Genomic DNA, 26,508 nt, shown 5'->3' with positions numbered 1-26,508 from the left:
TGCATCCTTTTGGGCTCTCTAAGCTGTCTCCATCTTTCAAATACATCTCCAATATTTACCCAGGTGTCTCTGGTCACGCAACTGTTAGAAACATGCCATTTTTATCTATCTCTGTTGATTGTTTGTTTGCTGCTTTCATGGCTGTACAAACGTTACAGCTGGGTTTACGTTTTTACAGGTATATGTATATATATGGCAACCCGGCCTGGCTGTCAAAACTGGGCAGTTGATAACAACACACAGACCAAAACACAAACAGAAATTCTGTCACGGAACGGAAATTTCAAAAGGAGAAAATACTGGCATTAGCATTGTTGTCAGAAAAGTGTTTCAACTTAGTATGTTTCCTTAGTATCTGATGACGCATTGGGGTCATTTGGGGATTTATTACAGTAAATACAGTGTATTACATATTGGACCTTTAATTGCCCAATGCCAATTAGCTGTCACCACATTAGCAGCCTTTTTTCCTGAACACGTGTGCTGAACAAATGACCATTCTGCCAGCTCACCTCTGCCCAGGAGAACAATGAAGTCAGTCATGCTGAACAATTGCTGACCCATGAGTTATGTTTCAGTGAATGAGATGAGCCAACAGGATAGCCGGGTGAATACTCACTCTTGACTGACTACAATCCCATATACAAGCTAAAGTACAGGCATGGCGAATAAATCAATCTATGATTTCTCTGTTGAGACCCTGGATGGACAGCCGGTTCCGCTCAGTAACTACAGGGGTAAAGTGCTTCTCATCATCAATGTTGCCACCTTCTGAGGGTCAACAATAGAGGAGGTAATATTCTACAAGAGCTGATTGATTAAGGTCAGATCACATTATCTCATAACACATAACTTGTTCAGTCATTTTTTATTAAAGGCATTTGAGTTTGTGTCCTGTTCCCTCAGTACCACCGAATGAATACACTCATGGAAATGTTTGGCGACCTCAACTTCACTGTCCTAGGATTCCCCAGCAACCAATTTGGTCTTCAGTCACCTGGTGGGTACTCAGAAGCTTTTAAATTGTGACAGAAATAACCGATTCCTGTATAATAAATTAAATTAAATTAAATTAAATTAAATGATTATTTACCTGGCAGTATACTGTACCAAGAGGAATGCTGTACTATAACTAATACTGTCTACATTAACTGTGTACATTTACTCAAGTACTGTACTTAAGATTAATTGGGAGGTATGTGTACCTAACTTGAGGATTTCCATTTTGTGCTACTTTATACTTCTGCTCCACTACATTTTAGAGAGAAATATTATACTTTTTTATGTACTACATTTCATGTTTAGCTATATTTTTCTATAGTTTCTTATTGTTATTAAATTAATTGTACATTACAATTATAACACATTATAAGCTTATTAAATGTAATACATTGTTTAAGATGACCAGTGATTGATAATTTCAAAACCTTTTGGCTGTGACCCCTTACAAAAAAAGCAATTTCTGGTTTGGGTCCATTGATACATTTCAAATGTCAAAGAGTGATTTCCTCTTACCCCATTAATCATCTTATGACCCCTCAGATTTATTGTGTGACCCTTTAGAGGGGGTCTGACACCTATAGGTTAAGAACCACTGAAACTAAACTACCAGACTGTATAAAGTTGTTGAAACTAGCACCAGCTACAATAGTAAAATGAACCTAATGCATTGATACATGGGAATGTGTTATCCTGCAGAATGAGTACTTTTTGGTGCTTTAGGTACATTTTGTTGTTAATATTTCTGTACTGTAAAGCAGGATTTTGAATGCAGGACTTTTACTTGTAATTGAGTATTTTTACATTACTGTATTGATACTTTTACTTACAGTAATTCAAGGATCTGAATACTTGTTAATACATGGGCCTACATTATGGTTTTCATGAAGCATTTTAAACCACATTGGTAATACATATTTGTCCTTTTAATTTTTTTAGAAGTGAATCATGAAACCCTCAATGTTCTTAAGTATGTGAGACCTGGTGGCGGGTTTGTGCCAAAGTTTCCTGTCTTTGGAAGGATTGAGGTGAATGGATTAAATGAAGAGCCTCTTTTCGCCTATCTAAAGGTACTGTGTTTTACATAGGATTTGGATATATGATTATGAATGACATTTCTTGTCATATGATATATTTGGACTGTCAGTGTTGCAGCTATTTTGCCCTGAAAAGTCCAAATACCCTGTCATTTTTTGTACACCACAGGAATCTTTGCCATTTGTGAACCCTGTAATTGGAGATATGAAGAAATTCTACTGGTCCCCAATCAAAGTAAATGATATCCGATGGAATTTTGAGAAGTTCCTAATTACTGCAGATGGCATGCCCTTCAAAAGGTGAAGTTATAGACCATAGCCTGCGAGTTAGAAACCCAATCAGCCCTTTGTTAGGTCAGATCGGTAACTATAATAGTGGCTCTAATGTTTTCCTTTTACTGCAGATATGAACTTCACTGCCCCATTGAGAATGTGGAGAAGGACATAGCAGAACTTCTCTAATGGATTTTCTTCAATTTATCACCGGTGGCAGAGTGACGATCCCCCAGTAAATGCACCCGTGCACCTGAGTTGGATCTGATGGGAAGAGGAACAGGCCTCAGGGCTTCAGTGCATTCACCCTGAGAACAAGTTCCCTTCAGCCACTGAGGAGTTTTCATGTCAATCTTACACTTTTCTCTAATGTGATAGTATCTGTTACTCAAAAATGAATACACATGAATAAAACACTATGATACGCATTTTCTAGTAGTTGCTTTTGTTGTCACTCCTGATATTACTACATAATGAATAGGTTGAATCTCTGGGTTGAATCATGGATGTATAAAATTGAGAGCTCACGCAGCAGATGTTTAGTATGGATTAAAATTGCTCCTTATGCCGACCCATACCCTATTTTGCGCATGCGCATTTCTTAGTCTGTCAGACAGCAGCAGCAGCCAGTAAACATGGCTGGTGTTGGTTTCCGACGGTGGGCCCAGGCTCTCTCTAAAGGGAAAGGTTCTGGCATTTCAGCGCTTTTGTCGGGATGTAGAGCAGGTCAGTAGTGCTATAGTTTTCGGTCATACTGTCTGAAGAATTTATCTTTGGACACATTCATGGTTTAAAGTTTAAAGCCTCGAATGGACGTAACCTTGACTTGCTAACGTTAGCTTACGCTAGCTGACCCGGCTAACGTTACCTCTATTCTGAACAAAGTAACACTGCTATTTCTTCATTCTCATTCACTTTCGAGATTCATAACTTTGGCTTGGTTCATTCAAATATGCAATTGTTTGTGGTTCAGCCTCTGGTGCGTCAAAGGATGGCCTACCTGGTCCATACCCGACGACCCCCGATGAGAAGGCTGCTGCTGCAAAGAAGTACAACATGAGGGTTGAGGACTATGAACCATATCCCAACAACGGCGAGGGGTGAGCTTTATTTTGAAAGAGACTGTCTTTCATTGACAAAGTCTTGTGATGGTTAACTAACTGTCATCGTTATGTTTTTGTAGCTATGGTGATTATCCAAAGTTACCAGATAGATCTCAGCATGAGAGAGACCCCTGGTACCAGTGGGACCACCCTGACCTGAGGAGGAACTGGGGAGAGCCGGTAACAGACTGATGACTTTATTTCCTGTTATTTAAATTATTTACTGTTATGATATCAGGTGCACATGTGCAGCCCATATATTTGTTAGGGATAGGAGCGTATCACAGATATAGCATGACTGTTGTATGTGTCAGGCTACAACTCACAAGAAATTGCAGTACATGGGCTGGTTCCACCAAATTCACAACATGAATATAATAATTCTCGTATTGCTCATTCTGACATGTTTCACTTATCAAAACAAACACCATACTTGCAACCCATGCATGAGCATGCCAGTTCGCTTTAGCAAATAAATCTGCAATTTTTGAGTGACTTTCATAAGTGAAGCATGACACTGCCACCATATGCATGTAATCAGTAGAAATGCTAAATATGTGTTTGCTGTAATTTGGAAACAGTGTCCCACTTGGTACATATCTTAAGACCAATTACTTAAAAAAGGAACATTTTAAGATAGCCCTATTAATAATGGTTGATGTTATGTGTAGTCATAGTGTATTGCTACTGCACTACAGAGACAAAACCCCCACATAATATTGTATAATTTCTGAAGATTGTACATGCATAATAGACTGTGTGGAAGCACCATTAGAGCTTTAGATTTTGACAGTTCTATAGATAACAAATACATTTCTGAAGTATACTATAGACACTATTGCTTTTGGATATTCTGACAGTATTAAGATCAGCTTGATTGTACAGAGACAATGCATTCTCTATACAAATCAGTGCCTTTGTACAATCACCAGTTCACTTAGATGACAAGATAAATAGTCCTTACAGTATGACATTGCCCGTTAATCAGTGATTCTTCTCTGTCTATTTATAGATGCACTGGAATTTTGACATGTTCATCAGGAACCGTGTGGATACATCTCCCAGCCCTGTGTCCTGGTCCACAATGTGCAAACAACTGTTTGGTTTCATCGGGTTCATGCTGTTCATGTTCTACGTTGGGGAGAAAATACCAGCTTACCAACCTGTTGTAAGTACAGACCAATGCAAGGATTTATTATTTGTACTTTGTACTAATTTAAGGAGATGTGAAATGACCTGATCAATTAATCAAAAAGGGAGAAGATTCCTGGCTTTAGCTCACCACTCTGGCTTGTTGAATTATTAGTTTTTTCAATTATTTAAGTTGTCTAATCACCTAACCTTAACCGTGATGTTTTCACCTGCACCTTTAACAGAATCAGATAACAGACACAGTAAAAACGTTTATCAATATGGTTTTAATTTCTTTCATCTTCTCCTTTTATTTAATATAAATGAACACTTTTCCCCCGTCTGTGTATATTGGGATATTAACATTTTGAATGTCATACATTTGCTTACTGCTTCAGTTATTCCATACCAACCTGTAAGAATAAAAGTTGCTCAAATTGCTTTCCTGTTTAACTTGTCTGACATACTGTAGATCATAACTGCTACTAAGTTCATGTTTTATTAAGAATATACTAGGGCTGCACAATATACTGGCACAATATACATATCGCGAAAGGCTGCAACATATCTGGATAGACAGAGATTTTTCGTTTTGGTTGAAAGAACATATCAGTAGAAAACTGCACTCAGAAACTGTTATTCTTATTTTAGTGGTGCCTTTTATGTTTAATTCAATGTTGAATTTGTTTAATAAAACAATGATGGGAATTATTATTATTATTTTTTAAATTTGTTTCAAATTCAACAAGCAATTTGTTGTATTTTAGAAGAATACTGAAAGCAGCATTATTCAGAACATATTTGACTGTAAAAGAAAACGCGGCTGTTTAATCAGCAGATAGGACATAGCATTGCAAAGTTCTGCTCAGACTTGAGGATTAGAAGGTTAGACAGACATCAGTTAAATTTACCATATAGTCTGGATACTTTATTTGCAAGTAAAGCAAAGTCTGAATACCAAAATTGATATAATACATTTAATAAATTTAACATAACATATTTCTCTGTCAACTAATTTGAGACAAACACCCAGGACAACTGTCAAAGACAGCTAGATAACAAGTTCTCCAACTAACTAATAGATCTGTACAATTGATTTTCTTATAATCTAATGTTTATTGCACTAAAAGGTGCTGTAAAGTGTCACTCAGCTTTACAATTGCTTAATTCCCAAAGAAACAGACAATTAGAAAAAGAATGAATAGTACAGAATGATTATGTCCAACTAGTAACTCTGACGTGTTTATATGAATTGTATTGTAATTGAATTGTAACTGTGTTTATGTGAAGTACCTTGTTTACTGTATTTTACTCTTTTCTGGCTGCCTCCATACTCAGTTTTGCAATGAATCCATTTCACTAATGAATAATTTTGATCAATGTGAGTTTTATGAACATTTGTAGTATATGTTTAGTAGTTTTTGAGTATTTTAATGTAACTTGTTTTAGTGCTGTGCCACCTGTATATGAGATGCTTTTTAATTGTGTCCTTTATTTATTAACATGCACATTTAAAATAAAGCATTTGCCTCTCTTCCAGGCACCGAAACAGTATCCCTATAATAACCTGTACTTGGAGAGAGGAGGAGATCCGGAAAAACAACCAGAGGAAGTCAAAAATTATGAAATCTAATGACTAAAATCTGATTCTACCTGTGTATATATATTTCTGTCAAGAATAAAAACTTATGTGAAGTTACATTTGTGTTGTTGTTTTGTGTATAGTAAGAATATCAACCTGCTAAGTACTTCACACATTAAAGGGTTGAATTTTGACTGACAAGTGACAAGAACATTTGACAATTCTTGGATCCCTCAATATGAATGCAAGCTATATACAAAAAACATTTTTGTTGGGTCAACGGTGACATTGGGGTTACCTTAGGCTGCTTCCCTAGTCTTGCATTGCCAGACCTGTCTTCACAGTGCTGGCTATACCACAGATACATACTAAGACAAAAATAAAATGCTCTGGGTTGTTTACATCTCTTTTTATACCAATCACAATTGTTGCAGATTTTTTAAGTGGAACCTGCAAAAGAAAACGGCACATAGAATAATAAATTAAGTTAACTGTTCACAAAATACAGTAATTGGAGCTATTTAAATTAGCTAAATAAATAGTTAAACATAATTTGCTCTGTATCGCCGTGTGTACTTTGTCCATAATTGCCGCCAGTCGATCCCGAACAACTGGCGGATTATGTTTACAGCTTTAGTAAATGCTGTTAACATATTCTTTGTAAACCTTTACAATCATTCAGCAAAAGTACCATGCAGGCCTGTCTTATTCACAATTAAAAATTTTCGTCAAAACTTGGCATTTTTAACGTGTAAAGTTAGCTTGCTAGCTCGGAGGTTGTTCTTGTTGTTTCCACAGCAAAGGGATTTTAACACCTTTTCACATCCAGGACCCCTAAACTGACACAAATTAGACCATTGACCCCAATTTGATAAGATTTTGTCCCAGGCTCCTGCATTTGATAAGATTTTAGCTTTTAGATGTTTTATTACAGAAAGTGTATGAATCCCATGACCAAAATAGTCATACATGCTGCCATTGTTTTACTTATGGGTTGAATTATAGTAAAAAATCAATTATTCCCCGTTTTGCTGGGGACCCCCCGTAACTCCCTCAAGGACTCCTGGGGGGTCCGCGGAACCCACTTTGGGAACCACTGGTTTAGGCCACTCCCAAATGAGAAATGTCCATGTCGGGTACCGTAGCTCAGTGACAACACAGCAGAGTACTTTGATCGGAATCTCCCTGCAGCTAAGCTAAGCTAAGCTAAGCTAAGCTGCTAGCTTGGCTGATAAGTAGCTAGTTCTCCTGTTTGTTGTGAATGCGGACAGTCAGGCTGTGATTAAGACAGTTGACGTGAGTTACTCTCAAAACCGTATTTATCTTTTTTTGCTGGGCCTAAACGTGTCTGACACACAGCTTCTCTGTTTAAATGTGGTAACAAGGGTGGTGGCTGTTTGATTATTAGCTAGCTAGAAGCAACATCGGCTTCGGTTATACATTGCAGGCAAGATGCAACGTTAACCTGTTAGCTCATATGACTTCTTATGTAGTGGCATGCATGAGACATCAACTGATCCCTTTAAACTATTGGAGTGATAGTTAGGTAACGTTAGTCGGCAATCAGATATTCTGTGTTCAATGTTATTAACTAACGTTAAGGCTAACGCTGAGTGTATGAAACGTGTTTAGGGCTGCAATTGTCAGGTTCGCTTACGTTGATTTAATTTCTAAGTGGTTTGGCGACAATTTAATATAGGTTATATAACCGGTAACTACAATGAAGGTACTGTGATGTCGTTGACTTATAATGTTGGTATAATAAACAGTGTGTAACACCGGTGGAAGCTAGCTGTACGGGCAAACGTAAGTAAACGTTAGCCATCACTTTCAGGAAATAGTCGGAGGCAATCTGTCAGTAAGGGTGGCACCCTGTTGGACCTAAAGTTAGAGGATTATTTAAATTATGAGGGCAGATTTGTAAGGTACTTAACGATGTATTGTTAACCCATAACAATTGTTAAAGGTACCATATCATGCTCATTTTCAGGTTCATACTTGTGTTTTGCGTTTCTACTAGAACACGTTTACATGCTTTAATGTTAAAAAAAAACACATTATTTTTCTCATACTGTCTGTCTGGATGTACATGTATTCACTCTCTGTCTGAAAAGATCTATTTTAGCGACTGTTACTTTAACCCCCCCCCCTCCCGAAAAAGCCCAGTCAGCGTTTCTGAGTCCTCCGCATCTGCGCACTCTCCAGGTCGTGTCCAGATAGTAACGCAAGATTTGCAAATGTCTGGCAAGATGGTTGAGGTTAGGCATTGACCTCAAATGGTAAGGTTAGGATAGATCGTCTGGCAGCGAATTTTGCAAGAGAGCAAATCTAGGGTTACTATATTGGCACCACCCTCTCAGCGTCTCTGCACCCTCATTGCAGCCGGGTAATGACTGTAACGCACTGTAGTGGCACTTTCTATATAGTATAGTTATGACATCACAACCGTGTACAAAAGTCCTGACGGCTCATTTTAATACGCAGTTTCTGAATACAGGCTGTGTGCGCATTTCTCTTTGTATTGAGCGTGATGGTACTTTCACAGTATTCATATAGCAACCCGACCTGCTTTATAATTTAAAAAAAGACATGGAAATCTCTCTTTTTACAATATAGGACATTTTAAGCAAATACATGTAGTATGTTTGATGTAATGGAGTCCTCCCCTGTCCAGGACTTGAAAATTGTAAAGGAATATGAGGCTGAAGGAGATCCAGAGGACTGCCCACCAGGCGTGGAGTCCTGCCGAACACCATCCTATCCACCTGGCCTTAGGGACATCAGCACAACAGCTTGATGCCTCTTTCAACACCACAGCTGCCCTAGAGATATTTGAGGTGGATTTCTCTGACCCATCTCTGGAGATGCAGCTCAGAGGGTCATTACCCACCTCAAACAGGTAATTTCTAGAGGTACACAAATAAGATACACGATACTACCACTGTCCATATCAGCCACTGTAGAGAAGGGATGTGGCTTTGTACTTTGATACAATACTTTGCTTTCTGCTTTATTTTGGTACTGGACTATCTCAGTTCTACCACTAGCCACCGATATTTACTGTCACAGAAGTAGGGCCTGTGTATATTTGGAAGCTCCAGTATTTTGGTAGTAGTCAGGATTAATTTACCATCCTGGTAACACAGAATATGTATTAATAAATTCAACACACACTTCACCCTTTCAGATCCACGTGTTATCAACCTTTGTTTAAAGTTTGCATTGGAGAAAATATTTGCTTGATTAATTTGAAAATTTAACCTTGAATAATTATCTTGACACATAAGTCACAAATCTTCATCCTTGCTCTCAGTCTTTTATAGTTTGAAAAAGCATGTCTAGTGTTCACTTCAAACTATTTGGGCAAAGTTTAAAACAAATCTTGGCTGATTCCAAATTTAAACACTGCATTCTTCTTAAATTCATTCCCATCGGATTTCTACCTATTTTTATTATTATTTAAAAAAAATTGATGAGCGATTTTGGCTCAGAAGGAGACAGTTAAACATATAGTGTTTGTAGCAGCATGCAGAGGATTTGCCTAGCTAAAGACCAAGTGCACTTCAGCTTTGGCTACTATGAGTATGCCATTTGTAGGAGATAACTCACTATGCTTTTCCTACTCCATAGGTTGCACAGTATTGTATGGGTGAATTTTGGAATGGGAGCAGATGGTACTGGAGGGAGACTGGTTGGTGGCAGTGAAAATGGCACATTAACTGTATACAACCCAGAGGTCATAATGAGCTCCGGTGTAGATGCAGTAGTGGGACAGTCTGACAAACATACAGGACCCATCCGAGCACTCGATTTCAACCCTTTTCAGGTAAGTGTCTTCAGTCAAAATTGCCTGTGTCCTTAGAGACAGTTAATACAGAAGGACGTCTCTTTCCTGGTGCTGTAGTAAACACTATTCATCATTCTCAATTTGTCCTCTCCCCAGAGTAATCTTCTCGCTTCAGGAGCAAATGACTCAGAGATATATATCTGGGATCTGAACAACTTTAGCAGTCCAATGACACCAGGAGCAAAGTCACAGGTGGGTGCGTGATTAAGAGATCATAGGTTTAATGAAGTTCATTTTCTGTCGTGATAGATGAGTTGACGTCTTGTTTTGATCCTGACCTAATTAAGTGTTGTGAGTCAAAACACCAAATACAGTATAAACCACAACTGGCAGCTTTCTTCTTGTTTCGTTACCTTTGTAGTTTCATGTCTGGGAGTTAAGACTGAAAGAATGTTTTGTTATGGTTTCCATTTCATGTGTCGTGTAACTTCCCTTAGATAATGGGGTTAATGATGCCCTGCCACATGGACATTTTCTTTATAAAAGGTTAATTTTTCAAGCAAGCCATTCATCATTGTCATAAAAGCAATTTACTTGTAATGAATATCTTGATCCTACATCACTATCAGCAGCTTACTCTTAAGGGTCATTTAAATAGATACAAACAGTGTCCCCATGGCACAGGCCTGGCTATATCATCATTTGAATATCTATCTATCTCAGACTCATAGTCAGGTTTGATTTGTCAGTAACAGCCTTCGTCTCTTCTTTCAGCCTGCTGAAGACATCAGTGTTGTGTCTTGGAACAGGCAGGTTCAGCATATCCTGGCCTCTGCTAACCCCAGTGGGAAAGCAGTCGTGTGGGATCTGAGAAAGAACGAGCCCATCATCAAGATCAGTGACCACAGCAACAGGGTTGGTGGCTTTTTTTTTTTTAATGGTGGCTTTTATACAAAATACAAGCAAGTCAAATGTTAACTTATGCAAAATCACTGCAACTTTGTCTTTCATGAATCAATCAATAAGGCTCATCTGCCACACTTCAGCAACATTTTCGGATGATTAAAGTGCTCATATTATGCTCATTTTCAGGTTCATAATTGTATTTAGAGGTTGTACCAGAATAGGTTTACATGGTTTAATTTTCAAAAAACACCATATATTTGTTGTACTACACATTGCTGCAGCTCCTCTTTTCACCCTGTGTGTTGAGCTCTCTGTTTTAGCTACAGAGTGAGGCATCACACTTCTGTTCCATCTTTGTTGGGAGTCGCACATGCACAGTAGCTAGGTAAGGACTACTAGCCATTAAGAAGCAGAGTTTGAGGGCGTACCATGCTAGCAGCTAGGCAAGCATTATAACGTGTGTTACAAAGTGACGCACGTTTGTCATGGAAGTAAAGGCTGGACTACAATAGAGCTGTTTGGAGCAGTTTGTGAACAGTGTTTTCTGTTGGAGATGGTAAGTCCCTTTGGGGTGGACTTTGGGCTTTTTCCACTTTGTAACCCTATAACATGCACAAAAAAGATATATAACACAATAAAGGAAAGGGAAAAAAGTCAAAAAGCATAATATGAGCACTTTAAACATTTGTATAGCAGTTATTCAGACTTTGTCAATTTGTACACAATGGCCATTGTTCCGCAATCAGTGCAGGTCTGATCGCTGGCCAGTCAAATCATTTTTATTTTATTGCATACAGTATGCAGTATCATAGGTACGTATACCATTACAAATTAATAATTTGTGGTTTTCTATAAAAGAAAATCCCAATAAATATGAATATTACTAAAAAAGAAAACATTTAAGTAGGGCTGCAACAGAATGAGAATTTTCGACCCTGCTTCTCTTAGCTATACCTGTGGTAATGTGAAATATATTATTCACGCCTGCTGTCCAGTTTCAGTAAAATCCAGTGCACCTGCAGAGCAACAGCCACACACTAAACTTCTGTTACAGCTTTCATGTCAAGTATCAGATTTGACCTGTGAGACTCAAGTTTTAGTGTCGCCGATCATCATCTATTTTGTGAAAACATCAGGTTTCTCGACTGATGATTGAAATCATGAAGGTTTCGGGGGCAGCCTTCATTTTGATCATCTTTTTAGGCCTCCCAGCCTTTGTTGTTGCACCATGTAGAAAAATCTCTTTTATCATCCTAAATCGCATCTTTTATGTGATTTCAGATGCACTGTTCAGGAATGCTCTGGCACCCTGATGTGGCCACTCAGTTGGTGTTGGCCTCTGAAGATGACCGACTGCCAGTCATCCAGATGTGGGACCTCCGTTTTGCCACATCACCCCTTAAAGTCTTTGAGAACCATACAAGGTGAGGCTTTAACAGTTTGTGCTCATTTCAGTTGTTTAGTCATGTTGCAGAATATACTGTATGTGGCTTCTGTTGGTGTTTTCTTCCAGGGGGATTCTGTCCATATCCTGGAGCCAGGCTGACTCTGAGCTCCTACTGAGTAGTGCTAAAGACAACAGGATCCTCTGCTGGAATCCAAACACTGGAGAGGTATATGACGTAAATTGCTGCTTCGCTGTTATGCCGGAATTGCCTTGCGTCGCCTCATTATTGTAACTTAATACCAATGCCATGGATTCTCACGTAACATTTCCTTCCATTTTAGGTGATTTATGAGCTTCCGACAACAAACCAGTGGTGTTTCGATGTCCAGTGGTGCCCCAGGAATCCAGCCCTGCTCTCAGCTGCCTCATTTGATGGGAGAATCACTGTCTACTCTGTTATGGGAGGGAGCTTGAAGGCTCAGCAGCAAAGCACAGCCAATAAGGTAGTGGCTGCTCTCACTGTGATGTATTTAATCCCGAAAGGCTGTGTGCTGTGTTGCATTGTTTGTCCACAAGATGGTGTTGGTGTGAAGGGATTGACATTGACTAATAAACACCAATATAAAATTGAATTTGAAAGATAGTTAAACGAATGCCTGGAATTTCAGAGGCAATTGACTGAAGTACGGCTGCAATTAACAATTGTTTTCATAATTTATTGATCTGCTGATTGTTTTCTCAATTTAGCGATTAATCATTTGGTCAATACAATGTCAGACAAATAATTAGAAATGGCCATCACATTTTCACAGAGCACAAGTTGACATATTTAAATGTATTTTTGTTTGACCAATAGCCCAAAACCCAAAGATACTCTATAAAAGATACTAATTTTGACATTTTTGCTTAATCATTACCAGAATAATTGCTGATTCGTTCAATCGATTATTGTTATAATTATTATTATTTTAGCTCTGCCCCAACGAGTTGCGCTTGTTTTAACTTTTAACATTTTATTTTACAGATATCCTCCTCATTTGATTCAATGGATCCCTTTGGTACAGGGCAGGTGCTGCCTCCCCTCCAAGTTCCTCAGCCTACAGTCCAGGACACCATAGTTCCCCCTCTGAAGAAGCCACCTAAGTGGGTGCGCAGGCCAGTGGGGGCTTCCTTTGCTGTAAGTGCAACATTAAAATATATTTATAAGCATGTTAATGGAAAAGGCATTTATGACTCTGAATCTGTTGTTGTGTTTTTTTTTCTCAGTTCGGTGGAAAGCTGATAACCTTTGAGAATCCCCAGCTGCCTCCGGTGCAGAGCCCCCAGCCTGTCCCCAGACAAGTGTTTGTGAGCCAGGTTACCACGGAGACAGAGTTCCTCCAGCGCTCCAGGGAGCTGCAGGCAGCGCTGCAGTCGGGCTCCTTCAACAACTACTGCCAGGCCAAAATTCATAACGCTAAGTCTGACGCTGAGAAGGACATATGGAAGTTCCTCCTGGTGGGCCCTCGCGTTGTCTTGATATGAAGACATAACATTAAGTCTGTTAGTCAGTGTGGTGTTTGTTTTTTGTTTTGTTTTTAAGTGAATTTACTCTCCCCGTTTACAGGTAAACTTTGAGGATGAAGCCCGCGTTAAATTCCTCCGACTTTTGGGTTTCAGTAAAGATGAATTGGAGATAAAGGTATTCTTCCTCTGATAATAAATAATAATAAATGTAGCTGTTACTAGGGATGCACTGATACCACTTTTTTTAAGACCAAGTACAAGTACTTACATTTGGGTACTCACCGATACCAAGTACCGGCCTAATAAGCCCTTTGGGGTCCGAGGGTGTTTTCAGACACACAGATGATTCTGGCTCTGATATTGTTGTCAATTAGAACAAATCAGAACAAAGCAGTATTTTCAAAGTACCATGTCTTTTTTCTATTCAAAGCTCAGTGTCCATGGGCTGGCCATTTCCCTGAGCTAGTGTCAATAAAATGAATCATATCATTCCTAATATCAAACTACAGAGTGAAATTTAGAAAGAATGAAGAACGCAAAGTCAGATGACGTCATTTACGTGCATAGCCGTGTGGATTTACCGCTCCAGTGGAGAGGATGGTTTGTTTACACCAGCAGCTAAGTTTACAAGATTTTGTCCAAATTTAAAGACTTGTGGCTATATAACTATATAAACAGGTAGGCTACGAACCGACAGCTTTTGTTTTATCTTGTTTGTAAAACATTTTTTTTAAATCGCTGTTTGCAGAGTAGCGCTTCAGTTGGTTAAACAACGCTGTGTAGAGACCGCATGTAGACGGATCAGATTGAAATATCGTTCTCTTCATGTTTATGCCTGTTAAGCTGATGAGAGATATTGGGCTGACACTGCTACTCCAAATATCAGTGGTGACGCTTACGGCTAACAGGCTGCTGATGTGCTTTTTGACAAAGCATCTTTGGAATCACGGTTTCTGTGATGTGGTGACGGCTGGGAAGCTCATACCTCGGCTCCAGTACGCTGAGAAGACGTCTTAATCAAGTGCAATCATGTATTGTGTTAGAGCCTCTATTGTTGCAGCCAAAAAATCGGCTGGCATTGCTCCTCTTCCGTCGCCTATACCTGCTCGACGGAGAAGTTAATGTCACGTTGTTATGAGGTAGTATCGGGTGTGGTAGTATTGGAGTAATTTTATGATTACAAGTACGAGTACATGCGCACGGCATCGGACCGATATCCGATATTGGCATCGGTATTGGTGCATCCCTAACTATTAGCTGATATCTTTCATGTATATGAATGTACCTGTGACTCATATCCTTTATGTCTTAGCTCTAAAACTGTTGTGGTTATTCAGATTTCAAAATGCCTGGGGAAGAGTCTTCAGCACAATGGACACGGAGTAGATGCCAAAGATCTGGCAGAAAAGATGCAGCGGCTCTCCACCGAGGTCAGCAAGTCTGCACACAAAATGTTTAAATTCAAATATTTTTGTTGTTGTTTGCATACCAAGTTTTGCAGCACTTGTTTACTGTAAAATATATGCTCTGTTGTATTTACAGAGGTCTGATGTAGCAACTGCGGTATGTGATGCTAGAACTTCTGGTTCTGTTTCACCGGCAGACTTCTTTAGTCAGACCCCAAAGGAGAACGCCAACTTCCAGATCCCTGTATCATGTGGTAAAATCCCTCATCCGCACACACATATTACTTTTTTAGATATCGTACATCTCAGCATTGAGATTGCAAATTAAACTGCAGTTTATGTTGCTGTGTTGATGGCTAATGGCCATGTCATTCTTTTGAAGATACTAATGGTTTAATAAGCCAGGCGCTGCTGGTTGGTAACTTTGAGGGAGCTGTGGATCTGTGTTTGAATGATGGTCGTTACGCTGAAGCCATCCTGTTGTCTATCAGTGGAGGAGAGGAGCTGCTCAAGAAAACTCAGCAAAAATACCTAAGCAATCAAAAGAACAGCATTTCAATGGTAAGTGTGTTGGATTCATTCTGTTTCAGTTGGTGCAATCACAGAGGGGAAAACTGAATTGAATTTGTTTGCAACTATAGCTCATATCGTCAGTGGTGACCCAGAACTGGAGAGACATAGTGCAAAGCTGTGAGTTGGACAATTGGAAGGAGGCTCTCGCTGCTCTGCTGACTTATGCTCACCCTGAAGATTTTGCCCGCCTGTGTGGTAAGTTGCTCACAAGTGTAGCAGCACATTGTTCATGCTGCGACTTGCCTCGCTTTCAGGCGAACTCTTCTGTTTCAGGAGTACTTGTTTTACTTGCTGAATAACCTTTTTGTTTGTATTCATGCTACCTTATATCCGTATAATTCTGCAATTCTTCTTGGTAGATACCCTGGGAGGCCGGTTGGAGCATGAGAGGACAGAGAAGCGCTGCCTGCAGGCTTGTCTGTGTTACATCTGCTCTGGGAACATTGAGAAGCTAGTGGAGTGCTGGGCCTTGCATAGAGACTGCTCTTCCCCTCTTGGTCTAGAGGTAAAATCTTTGTAAAGGTTTTCTCTGGGGTTGGCATGAACAAAATACTTTTTGTTTTAATGAAAGTGTTGCATCAAGCACAAAAGCAAATGTGAAATATGTGTGGAGTCTTGTTTTTATGTGCTACCACATGTGAAAATGATCGACAAGTAGAGTAGAATATTAACCAAGGAGAAGCTGATAAATAGTTTTCATGGTAATTATTGATTGGTACTTTACTTCTGTCTACCAGAAGGATCCCACTCGTGTGCTTGTACTGACATGCAAAACTGTTGTAGCAGTTTGAGAAGAACTTTTAATAGAATTTGTATTGGCTGCAATTACAGCGTACCGTTGTAGCCTGAAGGTAAGCGCACTGAGGAATGTAGCAGTCACATTGACATGTTTGTGTCTGTGTATTTTTCAGGATCTGGTTGAAAAAGTAATGATGCTGCGTAAGTCAATCGAACGCCTCCGCAACAGCGAGGTGGCTGTCCAGAGCCCCATCCTGGCCGAGAAGCTAACCTGCTACGCTGGCATACTGGCTGCTGAGGGCAGTCTGGCCACTGCCATGGCCTACCTGCCTGAGAACTCGGAGCAAGTAAGAGGCATAGCAGTAACCTCATTTCAAAACCCCAAAGTCATAGCTTTGCGCCATTAGGATTGTGATAAATACCTTTTGTGTGTTTGCACAATTTTGCCTTCCTAGGCTGGGATCACAATGCTGAGAGACAGGCTGTTCCACGCTCAGGAAGAGGCTGCCGTTGGACAGCAGCCTTCAAACTCCTTCAACAGAGTGAATGTGTCCACAGCTAAGCCCACTCCTGCTGCTCAAGCTCCTGCACCAAAAGCACAAATTGTGGTATAAATTCATCAGCAATCGAAAGCGTTAAAGCATACATGCACCATTGTGTAATTATTGATGTTTGAACTATTCTTTAAGACATAATGTTATTTTTCCCCCCAACTTTAGAGTCAGTACCAGCCATCTGCTCCTTACCAGGCTGCCCAACAGCAGCCTCCTATGCCGTCGTTTTTTACCCCACAAGCTCTAACCAACACCGGGCCTGGTCTGCCACCGTCTTCTCATGTACTGCCGCCCAGCGCGACTAGCCCTGCCTTGAGGCCTCCCTACCCCCAACATAATCCTCCGGCTCCAGGTTTGACGTTGACTATTTGTATTCTACTTTCAGGTGTTTCAGGCTGATTTTATTTGATGTAATGGACCTTGTCCTTTCTTAGGTTTCCTTCCTCATCAACCATTCCAGCCTCAGCCTATGTCCATTGGCGGACGCTCAGTCTTCTCTCCTCCAGGTCCTTCTGTGTCAGCTGCTAACTTATCAGGACCCGCACTACCGCCTCCGTCATCGACCCCTGGGGTGCCACCGACAAGCTTCATGCCGTCTACCTCTTTTCCTTCAGGCCCCATGCCACCCAGCTCCCAACCCGGAGCCCCAGTTCCCATGTACCCAGGTGGCCTGCACAACCAAGGGCCTGCAAACCCCATGGCATCTGGTCCCTATGTCCCTCTCGGATCAGGTTATCCACAGGGAGGCCCCGGAGCTCCTGCAGTAAAGCCCTTCTCGGCCCCAGCTGTGGCCCCACCTCCTACAGGTAGATGCCACTTTGATTTCTAGAGAGAGATCTACACATAACAGATGTTAACAGGAATCTGTTGCTGATGGTTATTGAGTTTTATTCAGCTGTCCACCTCATTTGGCTTGCAGGATTCTTTCCCTGGCTGAATTCCCAGTCTGACATTCGAGGTGACAGAGTTAGGGTTGGATATGGAATAAGAGTGCATCGAAATATACACGAGTGACCAGAAAAACATCAGTACAACACAAAATCCCTGCATTTTTTTTCTCTATTAGATTGCATTCCATCGTACAGGATTTCTATATTTTTCTGGTCACTTTATGTATTTTTGGTGGTGTATGCTTGTGCTGCTGTATGCTTGAGGGAAATGTAGTAACTTTATATATTTGTATGGATGTCCGCTTAAAACGCAGTAAACAAAACCACAGTTTTTAGGCTTGAATAAAGATACTGTCGGTCTTATTTTGGATCATACAGTGTCAGCCCTTTTTAAAGATAATATACACTGTCATATGTTAGTAATGGAGACATATTACAACATGTTCAATTGATACATACATGTTTGAGCTCAAAAAGATATGCATGTGATATGCGACATTGTTGCTGTTGAGTGATTATTAGGATGCTGCCTGAATATTTGCCCAAATTTGCTGTTTTGTTTCTGCATAAACTGCTGAAATATTTGGCCTAATGGCGTGTTTTTGCCATGTAGACTAACCTTGGCTAAAGAAATTGTCTTGTGTAGACAATACCTGACTGCTTGAGTGTGAGCACAGGAAAATAATATGCCTCTAGTCATTTAAATTCTCACTTATCTACTGATTTAGGACCCCATGAAGGCTGGAATGACCCACCAGCAGTACGTGGTGGACCCAGGAAGAAGAAGGTACTCGTGCATTTATGTGCAATATTTCCTTTTATATATCATACATTGGAATTATAAACTTGCATATGTGTGAGCAGACTTTCCTTCATTTAGTGTTCCAGTCTACAACTATTGCTTTTAGCACAGATCGACTCAAACGTATAATAATCAGGGTTCAACATTAAGCATGACACAAAAAGTCTCTTTGTGGCCACCAACTGTCCCCAGCAGGTGGCCCCCTTTTGGCCACCATGCACGTTTCTCTTGAGAATGAGACCGGAGAACGTAGAGTCCCTTTCAGTTCAAAACAGATAGACTGAAGTAAGAGACTGTGAGAGTATATATAGCCTATGTTTACAAATAATTTGAGTTTTCAATTTGAATAAATATATATTTTCATTCTGTTAATGTCTTCTCATTTATGGAAGTGTTACAGGAAGGCTGTGTTGAGTTGTCTTTTCTGTTTTGCCTACATTTGGGCCACTCATAATGTACTTTGGCCACCAAATGTAGGGGCTTGGTGGCCCATGGGGCCATTGCGTGAAAATATTAGCGTCTATCCCTGATAATTCCTCTTTGTTACAAAAAATCAATCCGAGGTTCTTCTTACCCTGTAAAAAAACAAGAGTTCGGCCACAAACCATTGCTAATTCATTATTTTATAAATTTTTTCAATCAAATGATTATCAAATCAATCCAATTTATTTGTCACATATACAGTCATACACAGTACAATGTGCAGTGACATTCACTGTGTACCTGTTCCGTCTCAATAAAAACAATAATAAAATCCATAAAAATAATAAGATTATTATATTATATATTACTCAATCTTTCCACGTATCCCATGTTAACAGTAGAAGTACATCTTAGAGTGAAAGTACCACTCTAAGATGCATGGTATATGTAGTACAGCGCTGTGTAGTAGCACTACTGGGCAAAGTAAAATTATTCAACCAAGGGCTCAGTTTAATTATTTAATGTAGTGTTCATTCTTAAAGCTGCACTGATGAATATTTGATTAATAACAATAAGTTAAATGACTAGACGTAATTTGAAAGGGGTCGTGCAGAGTGACAAACCCTCAGAGAATTATGACTCTACTCTCATTAACCTAATTTCCATCAGCAGAGGGCGGATGTTTTCAGCAAACAAGCTTTGATAAACCTGCTACCTGGTTACCTGGCTACCTGCTAATACCAAAAATCAGATGGACAAAGTTAGCAACTACAAACGGACTAAAGTTGAACATCCAGTCAGCTTGTTGTGGAGTTCTTCTGCCTCAAAGTAGCCAAAAAAAAACCAATACATTTTATTATCAAAGCTTGCTCAGTTTCAGTGTTTTCTAACCTTCCTCTCACTGACTGGATGTTACTGTTGTGTGTTCGTAGGTCCCTGATAACTACACTCCACCAGCCCCCATCACTGCCCCTGTGATGGGATTCCCTGTGGAGGCCCCTCAGTCCCACAACCACGCCCAGGTCCCCCCTGGAGCCCCACAGGAGCCCAGCGTGCAGGTTGGTGTGTGACAAGGGGCTGTCATCTGAATTCTCACACAGCAAACACGTCAACACCTTGTATCTGTGTCCTTGTTTTCCTCAGCTCCTCCAGCAGCTGCCAGCAGAGAGGGTGGAGCAGAAAGAAATCCCCGCTGAACACATGGTTCTCAAATCCACCTTTGACAGCCTGGTGCAGCGCTGCCAGCTCGCAGCCGGAGACCCAGTAAGTCTCACTGTGTTTTGCTGTTTGCAATAAAGCTTGGATTAGTTCAAGCAAGAAGTTTGGGTTTCATTGGGTATAAAATGACCACAAATATTTCCTTTTCAGCAAACCAAAAGGAAACTTGATGATGCAGTCAAACGTTTGGCATACCTGTACGACAAGCTGAGAGAGCAGTCGGTAAGAAATGATTACATGTGCACCAGGTTATCAAGGAAAACCACATTCCCTCTAATTGAGACCTTATTGATTTGTCCTCTTAAACTAATAAAGATGCTGGTGTTTATTACCACTAAGAGTCTTTACAGTGCACCCAAATCACACAAAAACTGTGTAACCATATACACGTTGCTGTTTGCTCAATTTTCTTTTTACTTTGCTTTGAGCATCACTAACTAATCTCCCTCTACCGACATTGTATTTGGGTGGCAGAAGTGTAAGAATTGATGGTTCACATTGGTACGTTTGCTTTCCAGATATTATTTAGAGCAGCATGTCGCAATGTTAGGGGAAAAAGAAAACATACAAAAAAACTCCCCAAGCTGAAGTTAGTTTGTTAATCAACAGTTGACACACCCCTGCTAACCAATTTCCTTGGTTAAATGACAACTTTGTAATTGAATTCCCTCCTTCTCTTCTAAAAACAAAACAAAAATCGTGAAAAAAAAAAAAATTAAAAAAAAAACATCTTCAGAGTAGTTACAACCTCCATTGACAGAAAATGTATTTCTATTTCTAACTTGTAAGAACACACACAGCGAGGTGCAGACCAGTGTAAGCTTCAATGCAGGTTCATCAAAATTAAAATATGTCGCACAACTCTTCTCCAGCACACCACTGCCTATTTCACCAAAGATTTTCTGCTGTACTAACAGTTTTCAAGACCTCATATTATGCTCATTTTTAGATTCATAATTGTAAATGTACAGGTTCTACTAGAATGGGTTTACATGGTTTAATTTTCAAAAAACACCATATTTTTGTCGTACTGCACATTGCTACAGCTCCTCTTTTCACCCTGTGTATTGAGCGCTCCGTCTTAGCCACCGAGTGACGCATCTCACTTCTATTCCATCTTTGTTGGGAGTCGCACATGCGCAGTACCTAGGTAAGGACTACTATCCAGTCAGAAGCAGAGTAGGGCGGGCCCTGACAAGCAAGCTAGTGTGATCCAAAACAAACCCGCTGCAGCCGGTAACCATGGCTTCAGCTCAGCCGTACATGTTCGAACCCGTGTCTGATCCCAAAACACAGGCAGAACAACCCGTACCAGCTTCACAACCTAGACTGGAGCAAGAAGTTTCAGAGTGGTAAGTTATTTAAATGTTAACAAATTAGTCTTTCATACATAACATTTTAATTCTGCACTATCTGAACTCTTCGGGCCTCCGCTCTGACTAGCTTGGTTAGAGGACGTGCCACGCTAGCAACTAGGCGAGCATTGTAACATGTTTTACAAAGTGACGCAAAGTGACGCAAAATGACGCGCGTTTGTCATGGAAGTAAAGGCTGGACTACAATAGAGCTGTTTCGAGCAGTTCGTGAACAGTGTTTTCTGTGGGTGATGGTAACTCCCTTTGGGGTGGACTTTGGGCTTTTCACTTTGTAACCCTATTACATGCACACAAAAAGATATATATATAACACAATAAAGGAAAGGGAAAAAGCCAAAAAAAGCATGATATGAGCAGTGTAATACTCATGTATCAAGTTAATTTATCAAAAATGAAAACATACTCAAGTTTTGGACTGTTTTCTGACATTTTGTAGACTAAATATCTGGTGCTACATAGTAACATGTAATATTTTCGTCTTTTAGCTCTCTCACAACATCCTGAACGGACTCCACGAGATCAGCCGCTGTGTGGCGAGCCAGAACTACCAGCGGGGTCTGGAGGTCCACACCCAGGTGGTCAGCAGCAGCAACTTCAGTGAGATTTCCGCCTTTATGCCCATCCTCAAAGTGCTCATGACCATTGCCAACAAGCTGGGCGTCTAACAACACCAACAACTACACTTCAGTGTTATCATTTTGTTATATATGTATTTATTTCTTTTTGACCTGATGGCGTGCTTTGATAATGAGAATATTTACTGATGATATCGCAGGTTGTGGTCTTCATTACTTACATACATGTTCCTTCCTGGAGGCTGGTGTGGGCAGTGAGGTGGATTTTTGTAGAGATTTGTCGATGTTGCTGTGGTTATTTTACGATTAAAAATGAATGTAATTCTGAAAGTTGTGATTCTGTGTAAAATCAACAGTTGATGTAATATAAGTTTGAATTAAGGCGGTGTTTGTACAAGTAATTGCATTTTCATAGTTCACATTACACTCCACACCCATGCATATTTTTCCTTAAATAATTTGGGATTGAATACATGCAGTGCTCCAACTGCAGAAAACAAATTAGCAGCTTTTACATCCAAGGTAGGGGTGGAAATGGTAAGAATAAAATTTGGGTTGCACTTACTATATATCCTCGCGGTGTAGTTTGTACGAGGGAGAAACCAGGCCGACACTCATTTTCTTTCTACTATATAATTTCACAACAAGCATCAAGGAAACTATGTAACATAAATACTGATTGTTCTCTTCACCTGATGTAACAGATTGTGTCCAGTTGATTGTGCCGTGAGGGGCTTTTGGGCTGAAGAATGCTAAACAGTGATTGTCAAGTTGCTGTTTTATTTTTTTCTCCATTTTGTGTTAACGGAGAGCCCTGTTAGCACAGGTAATTTCCTGATAGCCTGTGTGAGTGACTGAATCTTTTTTCTTTTTACCCCCTGACTTGCCTCAGTGTGCTGAGTTCACATGGCAGCTCATAAACAAAAATTACATTAATTTATGTTGAACTGCGAATGAAATGACATCTGTGCTTTTACTCATCTTTCTACTTCAAGTCTTATCCTTTTGTGACACTGAATTAGTTTTGTTTTTTGTTTTAGATTAGATCATATGATGATACCAACTTAAATGAACTGACAAATGATATTCTGAGGTTTGTAGCTGGACGTAAAGCTGGATAGTTTGGTGTATCATGGCAGCAGAAGGCAGTAAAGTGCCTCAGTGCCCATTTTGGTTGCACAGATATTTATACAATCCATGTTGCTTACTTTACTCATGTCAGTATCTTTTTCAAATAAAACTTCACTTCATAGATTTTGAGACTTGATTCAGTTTTTTATTATAAACATATTGATACATGTGATTCCCATTTGAATAAGGCATCATTCAGAAAGGGTAGCTAATGGCTTTATTAAAGGACAATTCTGGTGCATAACGAACCTAGGGGTTATTAACAGATGTGTACCCACTCTGTCGTTCTCTGGGACATGTTTTCATGCTAATCGAATGTGTTTGTAGCTTGAAAGAAGCTAGCGCGGACCGCTGATTAGCTTACAACGCTAGTATTCGGGGCACAGGGAAAGTAAAAACAAATCGCTATTTATACCACTAAAAAGGCTCAAAATATCACATCTCAAAATGTATAATACTAACACTTTTATTATTTATTTTGCTTCTTTAAGTAACATTTTTTAATGCAGGAAACGGTATTTTAACATAATGGCACTGTTGCTTTTGTTTGTTACTTGTTCTCAGCTATTTCCATTTTGAACAGCAGATGTCTCTCTCCCTCTGTAACATGTTGTTTCAGTGTTGACGCACAAGTACCACCAGCACAGAGTGTTCTGCATCTACTCCTACTATTTTATACAGTCTATGCTCTACACCCACAGGTAAAATACTTTACTTTAAGATTAAGATTAAGACAGACATTGATCCCGCAAGGGGGAATTACATTTTTTTTCACTCTGTTGTTGGTTATTACACACATTACACACAAAAAAACAGAGCTGATGCTCTATTTTCCTACTTCAACCAAAAGCACTTAAATGCACCAAAAAAGACTTTGAGGGGCGTTTCATAATTTATTAGATTTCATTCACTGTCTAATTCCGAGGGTGTGCTCTGTTAGTCTGCAAACTGGCACAGGTGATTCACACCCCCCTCCACCATTGGTCCAGGACAGAGTAGACCAGGAAAATCATGAGTCAGGATCTCGCTGCTGACTGGCCGGTTAGGGACGCTGCGAGCTGCGTGGCGTGAATGGGTTTGAACTGCAGTAACCCCCGGTAACCTCCCGTCATATCCGTGTGGGGTGATGCTAATATGCAACTTCACACCACACATCACCAGATTTAACACACATCGTACCACAGAAGCGCCCTAGCTGAGTCATGCTGTACTCTCCCTTTATGGGGCATGTGGCCTCAGGAGTTTAATAAAGTTGCAATGCGCTGAGTAATAGCCTGTGCAATAGTACTTCATTGAGCATCCTGCCAAAAAACACTCAAGTCATTCCATTCTATGCTACTTCATACTTCTTATCCTCTACATTTAAGTGGAACATGTATATATTTTTTTAATCCACTACATTTGTCTGACAACTGTAGTTACTTTGCAAATTCTCATTTCTATTATAAAAATATAATCAACGAATACATTCTTATTATTATAGCTAACTGGCAGTAGTAGTAGTAGTAGTAATAGAAAGAATTAGCTCCACCTTCACCAGCTGCAACATTAAAGTGATGCTTACACATTTACATCAGTAATTATTATCCAATAATATGATAAATACTCATCTGAAATAAATCTGCATATGATGAGTACTTTTACTTCAGTTACTTTAAGTATATTTTGAATGCACAGTAGAGTATTTCTATAGTGGTATTGCTTGAGTAAAGGATGTGAGTACTTCCTTTCACAAAAGATGAGCAGTATGGCGGAATGTAACTAAGTACATTTACTCAAGTAGTGCACTTAAGTACACTTTTAAGGTTCTCTTGCTATACTTGAGCATTTCCATTGTCTGCTTCTTTCTATGTCAAGGGAAATATTGCATTTTTCACTCCATTATCTGACATCTATACTAAAGTAGTACTAAATACTTTGCATTATGGTTTTATATAAAAATATATCAGTTTATAAGATAGGATGCATTGCTATAGATGAGACAACATATAAAGACAAAGACAACCAACAAGCACAATAATATAGAATACTCTGAAAGGAGGTACTTTTACTTTTGATACTTTAAGTATTAAGTATTTTTAAATTGTGGTATTACTACTTTTACCTAAGAAAAGAATCTAAAACACTGGATGTGAGGGCTGCAAACAATTACTTTTTTATTATCGATTAAGATGTTACAATGAATCAGTTGTCAGAAACAAGTCAAAAATTCCCAGAATGAAATGCAAAACAAGATATTCAAATCACAATTATGTAATCAACAAATTGTTTCAGCACTGGGGAACATTGAACACTCCTCAACCTAAAAAAGTCAGATGTAATATTAACTGGTCTCTGGTCAGCACACTGTTCCTACATTCCTCTGCCCTGTGTAAACTATTTGACACATTTTGAGAGCACTTATTTCATCTGCAGGCGAGAACTAAGAACTGCAGTATTAAATAGTTGGAATATATTTGAATTGCACTCTAATGTCAGCAGAAAACCAGATGTGTTGAGTTATTTATGACAGAAGGCCAAAAACAAGCCAGAGAACAGAAAATCCCCCGACAAGTCTGAGTTGGATTATTACCAGAACACTGCAGATTGCCATACTTTGAATCCTCACACAAATAACAGTGGTGGTTGAAGTATTCAAGTTATTTACTTGAGTAAATTTAGCAGTGCCAACATGTAAACAATACTTCATTACAAGTAAAGGCTCTGCATTCAAAAAGGTAGGTTACTTAGATATTCTTAGGTATCAAAAGTAAAAGTACTCATACTTTAGGTTGTATTCTTATATATATATATATAATGTGAGTTGAATATTAAACGTGATGAATGGATGTGTAAGTAGCGTTTCTGTTATAAAATTGAGCTGTTTTTAACGACTTTAATGCATCAATAATAATGCAGCTGGATCATCTGTTTCACTTACGGCAGACCTGCCATGAAAGCTAACATAAAAAGACCCAAACTAAGAACTCAAAAATTACAAGCAAGATCCAGATTTTAGAAATGTCTTTAAATTTGTACCAAAATCCAATAATAAAAAAAAAACTAATTTAAAAGCTGTGGCTGTGTGTAAACAAAGCCTATTAGTGGAATTACTAAAAAAAAAAAAAACAA

At 39.4% G+C, this 26,508-nt stretch overlaps 3 protein-coding genes across 4 annotated transcripts; all 3 read left to right on the top strand.

Annotated features, from left to right (window-relative positions):
- Positions 1-532: 532 nt before the first annotated feature.
- Positions 533-2,740, top strand: gpx9 (glutathione peroxidase 9). The gene is made up of 5 exons (XM_035997935.1): positions 533-793; positions 907-1,000; positions 1,939-2,069; positions 2,206-2,336; positions 2,441-2,740. Exons 1-5 carry the CDS (start codon positions 662-664, stop codon positions 2,496-2,498), a joined length of 546 nt encoding a protein of 181 aa, XP_035853828.1. The 5' UTR covers positions 533-661; the 3' UTR covers positions 2,499-2,740.
- Positions 2,741-2,881: 141 nt separating this feature from the next.
- Positions 2,882-6,242, top strand: ndufb8 (NADH:ubiquinone oxidoreductase subunit B8). The gene is made up of 5 exons (XM_031315678.2): positions 2,882-3,035; positions 3,283-3,409; positions 3,493-3,592; positions 4,425-4,580; positions 6,084-6,242. Exons 1-5 carry the CDS (start codon positions 2,945-2,947, stop codon positions 6,174-6,176), a joined length of 567 nt encoding a protein of 188 aa, XP_031171538.1. The 5' UTR covers positions 2,882-2,944; the 3' UTR covers positions 6,177-6,242.
- Positions 6,243-7,227: 985 nt separating this feature from the next.
- Positions 7,228-23,521, top strand: sec31b (SEC31 homolog B, COPII coat complex component). Of its 2 annotated transcripts, XM_031315595.2 has the most exons (26): positions 7,228-7,421; positions 8,800-9,024; positions 9,756-9,951; positions 10,069-10,164; positions 10,687-10,827; positions 12,100-12,242; positions 12,332-12,431; positions 12,547-12,708; positions 13,230-13,382; positions 13,472-13,702; positions 13,812-13,886; positions 15,049-15,141; positions 15,254-15,371; positions 15,500-15,678; positions 15,759-15,885; positions 16,050-16,195; positions 16,602-16,775; positions 16,884-17,036; positions 17,148-17,334; positions 17,417-17,788; positions 17,902-17,940; positions 18,601-18,659; positions 20,030-20,155; positions 20,241-20,360; positions 20,466-20,537; positions 22,177-23,521. In XM_031315595.2, exons 2-26 carry the CDS (start codon positions 8,822-8,824, stop codon positions 22,354-22,356), a joined length of 3,645 nt encoding a protein of 1,214 aa, XP_031171455.1. In that variant the 5' UTR covers positions 7,228-7,421; positions 8,800-8,821; the 3' UTR covers positions 22,357-23,521. The 2 variants fall into 2 exon arrangements, with proteins under 2 accessions (XP_031171455.1, XP_031171456.1); XM_031315596.2 differs by lacking the exon at positions 17,902-17,940.
- The last annotated feature ends 2,987 nt before the right edge of the window (positions 23,522-26,508 follow it).

This window comes from Sander lucioperca, chromosome 22 (assembly GCF_008315115.2).
Source record: "Sander lucioperca isolate FBNREF2018 chromosome 22, SLUC_FBN_1.2, whole genome shotgun sequence".
NCBI classification, from domain to species: Eukaryota; Metazoa; Chordata; class Actinopteri; order Perciformes; family Percidae; genus Sander; species Sander lucioperca.
The sequence above is the reverse complement of the archived record's forward strand: the minus strand, read 5'-3'. Positions and strand labels throughout refer to the sequence as shown.

Excerpts from the sequence above, each read along its gene's own strand:
- ndufb8 (XM_031315678.2), top strand. The coding sequence starts at position 2,945 with ATGGCTGGTGTTGGTTTCCGACGGTGGGCCCAGGCTCTCTCTAAAGGG. Across the intron at positions 3,036-3,282 it reads TTTGTCGGGATGTAGAGCAG|CCTCTGGTGCGTCAAAGGAT; the intron begins GTCAGTAGTGCT and ends TTTGTGGTTCAG. Across the intron at positions 3,410-3,492 it reads TATCCCAACAACGGCGAGGG|CTATGGTGATTATCCAAAGT; the intron begins GTGAGCTTTATT and ends ATGTTTTTGTAG.
- sec31b (XM_031315595.2), top strand. The coding sequence starts at position 8,822 with ATGAGGCTGAAGGAGATCCAGAGGACTGCCCACCAGGCGTGGAGTCCT. Across the intron at positions 9,025-9,755 it reads TCATTACCCACCTCAAACAG|GTTGCACAGTATTGTATGGG; the intron begins GTAATTTCTAGA and ends CCTACTCCATAG. Across the intron at positions 13,887-15,048 it reads AAGATGAATTGGAGATAAAG|ATTTCAAAATGCCTGGGGAA; the intron begins GTATTCTTCCTC and ends GTGGTTATTCAG.